The sequence below is a fragment of a genome, unplaced genomic scaffold (genome assembly GCF_019419815.1).
Source record: "Pyrus x bretschneideri cultivar Hongxiangsu unplaced genomic scaffold, Pyrus_bretschneideri_v1 Contig12, whole genome shotgun sequence".
Taxonomy (NCBI): domain Eukaryota; kingdom Viridiplantae; phylum Streptophyta; class Magnoliopsida; order Rosales; family Rosaceae; genus Pyrus; species Pyrus x bretschneideri.
Window position 1 is genome coordinate 6,547,056 of NW_025999413.1, and position 12,480 is coordinate 6,559,535.

The 12,480-nt window shown below is 37.4% G+C and overlaps 3 protein-coding genes across 4 annotated transcripts; 2 read left to right on the forward strand and 1 right to left on the reverse strand.

Annotated features, from left to right (window-relative positions):
• Window positions 1-539: 539 nt before the first annotated feature.
• On the forward strand, window positions 540-2,275 carry LOC103955014 (mitochondrial pyruvate carrier 4). The gene is made up of 5 exons (XM_009366876.3): window positions 540-727; window positions 1,285-1,383; window positions 1,648-1,700; window positions 1,797-1,870; window positions 2,018-2,275. The coding sequence occupies exons 1-5, from the start codon at window positions 673-675 to the stop codon at window positions 2,067-2,069; spliced, it is 333 nt and encodes a 110-aa protein (XP_009365151.1). The 5' UTR covers window positions 540-672; the 3' UTR covers window positions 2,070-2,275.
• Window positions 2,276-3,285: 1,010 nt separating this feature from the next.
• On the forward strand, window positions 3,286-7,413 carry LOC103955016. The gene is made up of 12 exons (XM_048578462.1): window positions 3,286-3,442; window positions 3,821-4,069; window positions 4,395-4,601; window positions 4,692-4,772; window positions 4,913-4,999; window positions 5,097-5,192; window positions 5,352-5,405; window positions 5,501-5,934; window positions 6,023-6,445; window positions 6,697-6,745; window positions 6,850-6,889; window positions 7,070-7,413. Exons 2-12 carry the CDS (start codon window positions 3,827-3,829, stop codon window positions 7,213-7,215), a joined length of 1,860 nt encoding a protein of 619 aa, XP_048434419.1. The 5' UTR covers window positions 3,286-3,442; window positions 3,821-3,826; the 3' UTR covers window positions 7,216-7,413.
• A 179-nt stretch (window positions 7,414-7,592) lies between these two features.
• On the reverse strand, window positions 7,593-11,353 carry LOC103955017 (protein-tyrosine-phosphatase IBR5). Of its 2 annotated transcripts, none has more exons than XM_048578197.1 (6): window positions 11,211-11,353; window positions 10,739-11,021; window positions 9,922-10,021; window positions 8,790-8,847; window positions 8,316-8,422; window positions 7,593-8,145 (listed from the first exon to the last, which is right to left on the reverse strand). In XM_048578197.1, exons 2-6 carry the CDS (start codon window positions 10,973-10,975, stop codon window positions 7,829-7,831), a joined length of 819 nt encoding a protein of 272 aa, XP_048434154.1. In that variant the 5' UTR covers window positions 10,976-11,021; window positions 11,211-11,353; the 3' UTR covers window positions 7,593-7,828. The 2 variants fall into 2 exon arrangements, with proteins under 2 accessions (XP_048434154.1, XP_009365154.1); XM_009366879.3 differs by having other exon boundaries at window positions 10,739-11,024.
• Window positions 11,354-12,480: the final 1,127 nt, after the last annotated feature.

The following is a 12,480-nucleotide window of genomic DNA, read 5'->3' on the forward strand; positions in this document are numbered from 1 at the left end:
ATTCGACACATTTACTTAGCACGCTTACTAGCTATTGAGAAAAGCCTAATTACGCGGTAGAGAGTATTTATCCCCACACGCGGTAGAGAGTATTACTAGCCACTGGATCATGAAAAAGGAACAATTTATAAACCCAAAAATGAAAACTTATGGCTATTTTTTTTTTTTAATTAAAAAGGATGGTCACTCAAAGTAGTTGACAGTGGATATACAAGTGTATAAAAGCTGTGGCCAATAAAATTGAGGCTGCATTTTATTTTAATGTTTTATTTTATTCTCTTTAGAATAATATAATACGAAAAACTAACTTTTTAGATCACATATATAACTATTTGAAGTGTCACCTATAAGAAAAAACGTAAATCAACTTTTAAGTAACAATCCAGTAATCAATAATCATATCATATGATTTACAAAATATGCTTTAAACAGATGATTTTTCTAGCATTATCCTTTAAAATATATTTTTTGTGGAATACCTTTGCTTAGATTTCTTTTTCTTGCACAAAATGCCTTTGCTTATATATTTATACAGTCACTTTATTTGAATTCAACCCCATATTATTGGAAGGACCACTATATAATGATTTCACATGTAAGTTCTTATCTTCTTCTTCCTCAGTTCTGCTGTATATTCAATCAGATCTCCAGAAGGGATCCGAGAATCATTTCATGGCAAATTCCAAGCTGCAAGCATTTTGGAACCACCCAGCTGGCCCCAAAACGAGTTTGTTTACTTACTCCATAAGTTTATACATGTTAATTTTCTGTTGGTTATTTACTTATATTGTTCTCAACTTCTCAATCGAATATTGTTGGTAGAGTTAATCTTAATCCCATAGGTTGTTCTTGATTAGCATCAAAGTTATCGAGATTAAACAACATATTATCGAGATTATTGATTTCTTAGATGAAAACTAAAATTTTACTGAAAATTGAGCAAATATCTGCCTTCAGAGTATTATGACATCATTAAGCCTTTTACTGATAATTTTGAGGATGAAACTCAATGATTTGATGGTACCGTAGGCTGTTTAGTTGTTTGTGTGGCGTTTGCCCGCTCTAATTTTGCTTTTTTGAGCTTGTGGATGTGTTGTCTTATTTAACTTGGTATGTTTTCAATTTTTGTCCAGTATCCAACTTCGATGTAAAGTTGAAGTTTATCTGATGATGAAGTTATTTCGTTTCATAAAAAATTAAAAACTCAATTAACACTATAACTTGGTACCTGATGTACCATTTTCTCATATATTAAAAGGTTTGCTATTTGTTCTAATTTTACAGTTCATTTCTGGGCCCCAACATTTAAATGGGGTCTAACCATTGCAAATATTCTTGACTCAGCAACACCACCAGAGAAACTATCCTATCCTCAGCAATCAGGTTGGCCATGACTCCCTAATTTGTTTGATGGCCTCCGTCTTCCCGGATTCTAACATACAGTCAGAGATATATTCTTTATTTTTTTATATATCTCATCACATGACTTAATCACTGTCACATAATGAGAGTGTTGAGCGATATAAGAAGAAAGGAATATATCTCCGTATTGTCAGTTTTGCCGAAAAGTTTACTTACTGGTTGGTGATTATTTCATTAATTGATTACTGATAGAAACTTTTGGCGTCCACATTTGATGATCTCCAGTCCTTGCATGCAGTGGACTAATATGGACAAGATACGGCACAGTAATTATACCAGTAAGTGATTCTAAACCTCAAGTTAATAATTAATTACAGCAAATAAGTTTGAGATAGATTTTCACCTTCTCATGGTAGTCCATTTTGGTATTGCAGAAGAACTGGAATTTTGTGAGTGTCAATTTCGCTTTGTCTGTAACCGCCATGTATCAACTTTCGCGTAAAATCCAGTATGTTCATGTACCCTCATATTGGAAAATTATTATTAGCATTTCAAATTAATCGTTATAGCGCAATTAACTGCTCTCGTGTCTGTCTTATTTTGAGTGGCAAGTAATTACAATGAATTGACTATCACCAATTTTCATATTTTCCAGGCATGACTTGTCTATAAAAAACCAAGAAGTTGCTGTTGTAGAAGAAGAATGAATAAAACCTCAATTGCATAATAAACTTGGCGTGCTGATTTCGAGTTAAGCGCACTCCGATTCAATCTTGTAACAATTACAGTAAAACATATTCGTTCTCATGGATTAACGTTGGATTATGCTTGAACCTCATGGTTCAATTAAGGCTAATGAAAAATATATTGTAGCATAAATTCTGTTTATAAATAGCGACATCTTCATTCGGCACATTTACTCAGTGCGCTTAATTACTAGCCACTGAGAGAAGCCTAATTACGCAATAGAGAGTATTTATCCCCACACTCAAAACCGAATCTCCGCTTGTATAGCTTTGGACTTGCAGTAATGCAGGTACTAAAAATGGTTATATGCCTAGGGAAAACAATTTTCGTGTACTTTCCTCCAGTACATGTCCTGTGTTTGCAGATTTTGCTGCGTTGTAAGCTGTCTCGCAGCATGATCTGCCTATTACATAAACCTATTCCTGGAAACACGTAGATTTTGACTTAACTAGGGATGAATGAAACTTGGTATTTTGCATGTATAGGTTTATCTTACGCTGCCGGTCTCAAGCCCGAATAAGAGGAGGGGAAGGGTGTCAAGTGGTCAACCCAACATTCTTTTTTTTTGTATGTCAAATTTTAGGATGATCATGAAGAAGAAGATGACAACCTTCTCACTCAGATCATCCCGGTTTACCTTCTAAAGGTTAATGCTGCAAAAAATTAACTAAGTTAAAAATTGTTTAACCGGTCAATTAATGGTTTAAAGATGGCTAAACAATTTCGAATTTAGTTATGTTTTTTCATAGATAATCTTTAGAGGCTCGCCTAGAAAATAGATAGTTCAGATCATCGTACAATATTACAAGATGAGAAAGAGAGACAGGTTAAATAAGTAAAATGAGAAGGTTCAAATGAGAAGGTTGTTAGCATCCTCCGAAAAAGACAACTTAATCATTCAACTGTTATATAAGAGTTCATGGATGGTTTAGTATTAAGGGCTACGCCTACGTCCCAACAAAATGCTCGAAAATTTGATCAAAACGAAAGAAAAGTATAGAAAGAAAATCTAGGAAATGTGCTAAGTCAACATGGTTGCATTGTACTAGCAACTGATGAACTTTCTCTTCTCAATAACCCCTATGGCGATACGCCAGCACATACGTAACAGGCGGTCAACCACCCACTGCCGTTAATTTTAGCATATGTCCCAATCACAGACACTAGAATGCGCCGCCTCTTATCCTACCCTCCCGTTGCCTATATAAATACTTCAACGTCCAAATCCTTTTACCTTCTTACGGCATAAACATTTTCACCTGATATTTAGGACAAACGCGATTCTCAGAAAATCCGCTTCTCAAAAAAACCAGAGAGCTCGATCATAATCCGAGTAAGTCATCCCAATTCTCCATCTGGGTTACTTCAATTACGGATTATGCTTCCATAATCTCCACGATTAGTTCCAAAATCTATGTGCAATTCAATTAAATTCGTTCATTTCTGTGAAAACTGTGTGCCCGTTTCTAAAATTTCTTAGCTTTGAGCTGGTTTTCGTTGAAATTTGATATTAATTGTATGTGGGTTTTGTTGGGGGTTTTTTTTCAGTGGATAAAGTTGAAAACTTGATGTGGGTTTTGTTTGTGATTTCAATAGTTTGATGATGGAACTGAAAAAATGATTATTTCTTTGAAAAGGCTGGTAATTTTGGTTTATTGGTAGTTCTGGATACATTGTTACGTATTAAAAGTTGAAATTTTTGGCTTTGTAGGATAACATGGAAGATCCACAAGTGGAGCACAATATTTGGGTCATATGGAGAGGTAAAAGGTTTAATGTGGAGATCAGTTCGGATGCTACTGTTAAGGATCTCGGGCATGAACTGCAAAAGTTAACGGATGTTAAAGCAGATACGATGAGGCTAATTATTCCGCAGTTCTCGGATAAAAGCTCAAAAATGTTGTCTCCCTTCTCTGATGAGCATCAGAACTTGAGTTTACAGGAAGCTTCCATCGTTGAGGTATCGTATTTAGTTGGTGTTTGTGTATTCGGTTCATGTCTTCTGAATACTTAAATAGTTACCTAGATATTGCTACTGCTTTTGGAGTTTGGTTGTTCTACTTGTCTATAAGACGTGAACTGTCCTATCGGAAGTTTTATGTCAGCGACTTAGACGACAAGGAAACTTTAGCACCCTTCTAATTTCTGTTCAAGTTTCATTAATGAATATATGTGCAATGAATGTATTAAAGGGGATAAGATGGATGTGACTTTGATTGATTAAATTTCTATAACTGAACTTTCGGAGTTCTTGCATGCTAACTGATTGATTTGTTCTTTTTTAGGGGAAGTCCATCAGAATGATGGGAGTGTCTGAAAACGAGGTTGATGAAGTTTTACAAAATGCAAAGGCAAACTTAAGGATAGCTGGATTTGATGAAGAGGAAAAGAGACTGAGGCAGCGGATGACAGGCAGGCCTCAGAGTCTGAAACTACCGCAAGGACCTTATATCTTTTGTGAATTCCAGACACTTCAACTTCCAGGAATTGAGGTATTCTAACATTATATATGACCAAATTTATTGCTTTATCAATTTTTGATAGAGGCGTGGAACTTCAACTTTGTAGTTAAATGTCTGTAGTTGAACCCTCCGGCTTCAGAGGCGTTGAAAAGAATGCACATGCTTGCTGCAGATCCTGGAATTATTTCTGTCATGAACAAGGTACCATGGAATGCATATTCCCACACTCGTATAAACAGACTGTCCAGTATGCAGTGCATTTGCTCTGTATTGATAAATTGAATTCCCTTGTACTCAGATGCCACTGCTGATAATTTATCTTTGCATTGTTCTTTTTAAAGCATCGTTGGCGTGTGGGAATCATGACTGAAATGGCCCCTGTTGGTTATGTTGGCATAAGTCCCAAATGCATCCTCGGCTTCAATAAGGTAATCACTCTACATGTCATAATAAATTATGAAAATAGGAGAACAAGTATATTTTCTTTGCTTTACATTTCTTGGCGTCGCTTGCTTACTGTTGCAGAACCATGGAGAGGAGATATCTCTGCGTCTTCGAACAGATGACCTCAAGGGTTTCAGGAAATATGAGAGTATCAAGAAAACTCTTCTGCATGAACTTGTAAGCTATTTATAGTTATGTACTCTACATTTTCAGTGTGTGCGCGCATTTTTTGTTGGTACATTATATGTCTGCAGAAGCTTTTTGTAGTATATGCATGATGACATTACACGGTGTTGTGGTTTTAGGGACCTTATACCGTTCTTCTATTTATTTCAGGCTCACATGGTATATTCTGAACATGATGCGAACTTTTATGCTTTGGATAAACAGGTAACAAATACAGTGGATGCATGTTCTTTTAAGTTTCCATGGTAATGTTCCAGTGTAGTTGCCTTCATTTTTAATTTAAAATTGTCTCTGTTTAGTTGAACCAAGAAGCTGAGAGTTTAGATTGGACGAGATCAACAAGTCACACACTGAGTGGAGTGCGGTACCCGGAACGGTATGAAGAAGACTTCATTGTTGGAGACAGAAGTAATTCTTCTCAGAAGCTTGGAGGAAATATATCTGATCGGCTGCCAAGCGCTCGTTCAGCTTCAGTGGTTGCTGCTTATCACCGTATGGCAACTGTTTCTCATGATAGTGTCTCTGAAGCACATGAAGAATCACATCCTGATGATTCCGGGTCAAATATGCAAAAAGAATCCAAACTTCAGAAGAACCCTGATATAGAGCCTGATCCTGATGCCCAGTCTGATAATCAGAACAAGTTTGAGCCCAGTCCTGATGATTCTCAGGGAACTAATGAATCATCCTCACAATTTACAGGAAGCGGGACCTTATTTGGAAAAGATTTCAGGTGAGTCTATGATCTGTCAACCTGAGTTAGCGGGGACCGAGTCTCGTGAAGAACCAGATCCTGATAATATGGATATTATGGAAAGCAGGGGTCAAGCAAGGAATAATGTGGATGAACCTGATCCTGATGACTTGGATGCAAAAGCAGATAATTTAGGATATGGTTCATTTGGAAATATTATAAGACCTAAACACGACAGTTCTTTGGTTACTGAAACCATCAAACATGAAGACAATCCAAGGAAGGCTTATTATGAACCTGATCCTGATGATTCTCAATCAAATGGAGTCAATCAGGCAGATCTTGATCCTGATACTAATTTGGTGCATCCACAGGATACATCCAGAATGCAGATTGATGAACCCGATCCAGATGATCAAGAGTTTCAGAGAATTCAAGACCCTGTTACAATTTTTTGTAAACGCTTGCAGGAGAACATTATGATGCTGCAAGCTGAGGTTAATCCCACACAGGCTACCAGAGTCCTCCAAACACTCTTTAAGATAATAAGGTACAGTAATCTAATTTGGTTAACTTCTTGCCTTTCTCCATACACGTAAAAAATTCTGGGCAGTGCATACCAGCTGGTTTTATCTTTTTAGAAACATCATGATAGGGTCGCGGTTATATTGAACTTGTTGCTCTGAAGCAATGTAGAACTCAGGTAGCACCTGAAGTAGATAGAAATGCATTGTTGGGTCATCTGTAGACCTTTATGCATTGAGTTGTTGATTGTGGCTTATCCATACACTTTTTTTGTAGGAATGTGCTTGAACACCCAGGTGAGATGAAATACAGGAAACTTCGCAAGGTACGGACATTGTTACCATTAATAGTCTTTCATTAAATTTAGCTTCAACAGGTGGAGTTTCCTCTTAAATATTTCTCCTAATAGCCGATGGACATACATTGCAGGCGAACCCCGCAATCCAGAGGAATGTGGCAAACTACAAAGGTATGCAACTTCCCGTACATTTGGATTCTGTATTTATTGACCTGGCTTGGGAAAAACCTTAATGGAACCCTGAAGGGTTGGATAATAATCACAGGGACGGTCATGCTTGTACATCTAATGATCGAGCTTTTGTAATAACCATTTTTTTTTTTTTGCCCTTTTTCAATTTTGCCATATCAGCTGCCATGGAATTCCTTCTCCTGATTGGCTTCAACGAAAGCGTCGTGGATGAAGTTGGAAAGCAAGAGACTTATCTTGTGCTGAAGCGAGATGATCCGGGCTTATTATGGCTTGCCAAGTCCACCCTTGAGACATTTGTTTCCTAAAGACACATTTCCAAGCAAAGAGTCTGCAATGTCTGTGTGTGTGATCTCTTCTGTATTGCGTTGCCTGTAATGCCTGCTTGGCTGCACTTTTTGCCTTACATTGTAACATATCCGAGTAGAACATTGTTGAATATATGATTACTTGGCTTAAGATCATGTCAGGTCAACATTGTAAATAAAAATGGCTGTTTTAGACTCCGCCGCCACTCACTGCCGGTCCAACGCCCTCATTTCAATTATAGTGCGGCTGTTCCATTTTTAGATTCAAACGCCGCCCACCAACAGTTTTTGGTGAAGTAATACTTATGTTATTCAAAGAGGTCTCAAGTTCGAACTGCATTTGCGTTTAAAATAACATACCAAAAAAGAGGTGCATATACCGTAAGAAAACTTTTGTATTGGATCACGCGTTCATGGACAAATATAACTTACAGAACTGAAACTAGAGACAGAAAAAGGAAACCATCTTTTATCACCCTGTGAAATCTTATAAGCTAAAAAAGTATGAGCAGCCACTCCCACTTTACATCCAGATATTAATAAAACTCATCCGAGTCGGGATACTATGCACCAACACTTTGATCCGCAAAAGGGGTTTAAGAAAACAGGAAACTCAAGAACTATCCATTGGAATATCACTGGGGTTTGAATTCTGCAGGTTTGCACTGAAAGCGCTTCCTGAGATGACATTTTGAGGCTGGCTGGCTCCGAATGTAAAGTCTTGAGGAGGAATGTCTAAGGGAGGCCGGGCAAAAATGGAGGTAGCGCCAACATTGTTAAATGCAGGTAGGGGAACTGGATCATTGGCTCTTGGGAAGCCAAAGCTAAACGAAGGTGGAGCTGCCGGTGGGAAGGCTGGCAAGGTTGGGTTGCTACTGTCAGTTGATCCAAAGATCTTTTCCTCGTACTCCTGCAGTTGACGGTAATTTGCTGCATCCATAAACACAAATGAAAGTCAGAGATGTATAATTGTTCAGAAGAAGTGACACTACCTTTATGCATGAATATTGCTAGGTAATATTCAGAAGGTTTGACAATCATGGAATTCCATTGCTTTCTGCTCCTCCTAAGAAATGCTGCAACAAATCTTCATTGCATACCTTCACTTAACTCAACAGCAGGTCTCCGTTCTTTCACCCACTGGTAACTCGGTGCAAGTCTCCATCCCCTCGATTTCATCAAATAAGCTATTACAATAGCTGGAGACCTGTAAGAATCAACATAGTTATTATCTCAAAAGCAAAACATAAAAAGATGATTTATCTTTCTTAAAAACCACTAGACTGGTGGTTTAGCAAAATATAAGGGTGGTGCCATTTACACACCCTTTTTTACCTTCCACACACCCCTCTAGCCATCAGATCGACTGAATTCAAGAAGATCAAAGGACAGAAATTAACAGGGGGTGTGTAGAAGGTAAAAAAGGGTGTGTGGATAGCACTACACCATATTAATTGCACAAGCTATGTGATGCACTATTTATGAAACAGTCTATAGCTCATGTGTGTGCATGTCAGTGCACCGTTATGTACACTAGTAACTAAAAAGAAAAAACTTGATTTTCAGTGGTTCACCTATTTTTCCCAGACATGCAGTGCACTAAAACGCGAGCTTTGTCCCTTTCACATTGCTCTGCAAGATTAAGCACAGTTTCACTTCGTTCAGTAGGAAAATTAAGCAAACAATGCAAATTTTGAATTGCTAATTATACTAAGAATATCCAAGCTAGCATCGCAATTCTGAAATTCAATAGTGAAGCCATTCGCGCTTCACTAGTAAGTGTTAAAATTTTCAGGTCAGTTACAGTAATTAAATGCTATAAATACACTTGAATGATGTTTTGCCACCAAAAAACACAATAGATCAGCAACTGCAAAGCGTGGACTAGTTAATTTTTGTATTAACTTAACCTAGTAGAGTGTGGTTCATGTGTCTCATCTAAAATTGATCAATTTAAGATTACTAGAAAGAATTCTTTCAACAAATTATCAGAAAGGTGCCAGACTGCCAGTACGAAAAAAGCCTGTCTCGTTATTCCAATCCTCCATAAGTCAAGATTGATTTATGGCCCTTTGTCCATATCTTGATTCTAATTCTCTATTGGGAAAGCTGACACATAAACCTATAAGGTTGCAAATCCGCTGAACCAGTGGAAGGTACCAGAATGCAAAAGGGGGGCAATTAGGCAAATGCGAATCAAGAAACCATTCGGTGGCGTGCTATCATAATGATCAAACATATCAAATTCAACCATCAATAATCTAATTACCAAAAATAAAAAAACTATTAATAATCCTATTCATTAAAAACTGATCCTTTTAGTTATGAAGATCCCGCATTGAATAACCCATCAACACAAATATTTAATGTTTCCATAACCAAGTTTCAGTGGCTCCGTATATTCTTTGACCTAAATACTATGTCAGGAGGAAAATGTATAGAAAAACAAGGAACCAATTGAAGTTGTCAATGTACTCGGATAAAATGAAAGTGACAGTGAACAATATGTTAAATGTGTGCATGTCAGTTACTGATGTAAACAGTAGGTCCCCACAGCTATATATAAAGACTGAGTTTGAAAGGGCAAATCTGTATTAGTGAAACATATTATGACAAATATCCAAAAATCAAAACCATACAACGAGCTGAAATCTAGAATACATTAAACAACATATGTGTCATTATGGTCACAAAGAGAGTACACACCTAAAAATTGATTTGCATCCTCAAATTGCAAAATTTTGTCATCTTGGAGGTAGTGATAAGTGAACGAATTCTTATAGAGATTTTGACAAGCAGGAACCGTCTGCACATAGAGGGAGAAAACATCACACAAGAACGTCAAGCCTTCGAATGTTGGAGACTGAATTGCTATTTCAACCAACACAACACAAGGTAAAAATCATTAAAATCAACCCAAAGATCATAAATCAGTTGATGTCAAGTAGTGAACAACTAAGTCATTATCCAAGTCCATATCTATTCATAACCCTAGACACAGCCTTAATCCGCCTTTCTTACTTCTCATCTTGAATTATGAATCTTCTACTGCAGAGGAGTTACCCATCCCGATGACCACTAAGCAGCATATCCTTGAATGCTACTATTCGCTTCTTCATGTTCTGCTATCTATCTCAACAGCCAACCATTTCAATCTAATAGACAAGATAACTTTTGATCTCAACCATTCAATTTAACAAGGGATGATCTTGTAGCTATCTCATTGACTTCCCTATTATTTATATAAACAATGCACTTCCGAATACTGCAAGTCCCCTCGCAGATATGATCGATCCCCTATCATATATAAGATTACAGCTTTAGTATCTCTTATCCATCCTAAATACAGTCTCCAGATGAAAGTCTAATTAGCACAACCAACATACTAAAAACGATTTCGGCTACAAACATCGAACCATTGAACTAAACTGATTCATTCCAAAGAGAAAAACCGGTCCAGAAACGCATTTTGTATCTACAATTCTATAACCAAGGCATAAAAATCAAAGGTACAAAATATTACATTTAGAACACGAGAGATTCCCTGAGTCTTGAGAAGTTCAGAGCGAGAAGCGTTATCGTAGCTGCCCAAATAGAGAAACTCCGGCAAGATCTCAGACGGAAAAGCACTAACTTGGATCGAAGTTCTCTCAGCTACCGCCGGCATTCGATGGCCGCAGACCCCACAGACCTCGCCCTCTTCGTATTTGTGATAGTGCCCACAAACCCCACATGGGTTCTCCCTCTCCCTCTTCCTCATAGCCTAGTTGCAGCGAGATTTCGCCCCGACCCAGATGAGAAAACGACTTCTAAATCACAAAACAAGCAAAACCCAGATCAAAAACCGGAGAAATCGAATTGGGTTCGTCAAAAATTGTCTTTTTTTTTTTTTGGTCAATTCAAAATTTGCGTCTTTGATAAAGCCTAAAGTGGGAAAAAAAAAAGAGCGAGAGTTACAGAGAGAGATGGGAAGAGAGAGAAGTAGGAGGCGTTACAAGGAAGCGTCGATTTTATCAGATTGATGAAGGTTATTGACCGCTCGGATTCGCGTTTTGGCTTTTGGCTTTTGGGCGTCTCTCACTGACAAAGCTGTCCTACCGCGGTGGGAGACAAAACAGTAGAAGAGAGAGAAAGCAAAGAGGAGATAGAGAGAGATCACTGCAGTACGTGTTTATCTTTATTGCACATATTATATATCATTCCGTATTTATAATGGAAAGAGAAAGATGAGAGAGAATTTATGGTTTGGTTTGATTTTGTATGATGCTCTGCTTCCTCCTGGTTCTTGTTAAGGCCGCGCAGAAAAGCCCAGATTTCCTTTTCTTCTGATTATTCAATCCACAGGAGGGTTTATTTCCCCCAAAGCCTCACCCATATTAGTACCCAATCATGGTGTTCCTTTGGACCACGTACTCCGGATTCTTGAAATTTGATCAAACGGCTAAAGTTATTATAACTTTTAAAACAATCTCTTATTTTTAACCGTTTGATCAAATTTAAAAGGTCTGAATTATTTAATGATCCCTTCCCTTGTTTGGGAGCCATTTACACTTTCCTCCAATAACATGATGACATGTGGATTGTTCTGTTCACGACTCATGATAACTTCTAGTGTTTTCATTGTCTTTTGTTTTTTTTGACAGAAACAACTCACAGTCTCACATGGATAATGGAGAAGCTTACCTGGAATTAGATGTCCCGGTAGCCATATTTCAACTTAATCATGTATTTATTTGTGTTTGATTTCTTATATGATGACAAAACTTTATTCAACGCTTATCTTTACGCATGGTAGTAATTCTTTCACCGCGACATTCCAAGTGTATAAAGTACTTCCCCCGTAACAAAGTCAAAGTTAATTATTGTTCACGGTTTGACATTTACGTAATTGACCAAAGCTTTTCAAATATTCCAATGAGAAATAGTGGGTTCTTTCACTATCTCAAATTTGCTTTTTCCTTCTTTTGTTGCTTCTAAGGCTCTAGTGATGGTGGACTTTTTATATCCCCACAACCAAGCCCAGATCCTCAAGCCCCCAATCCTTTAGCTGCATCACTTCTCTTGTAATTACCAGTTTCTCTTGCATTGTAATTTATGATGCAAGTTAGTTTTATTCAACAAAATGAAAACATGAGAGTCGAGCTCTTATCATAAATACAGAGGAAACAACACTTTACGATTATTTCTGCTTGAATCGTTTTGTGTTAAGACTCAAGTTCTATTGTTGTAGTATTGAGTTTAGGGTTATTGTTAAACTAAACAATA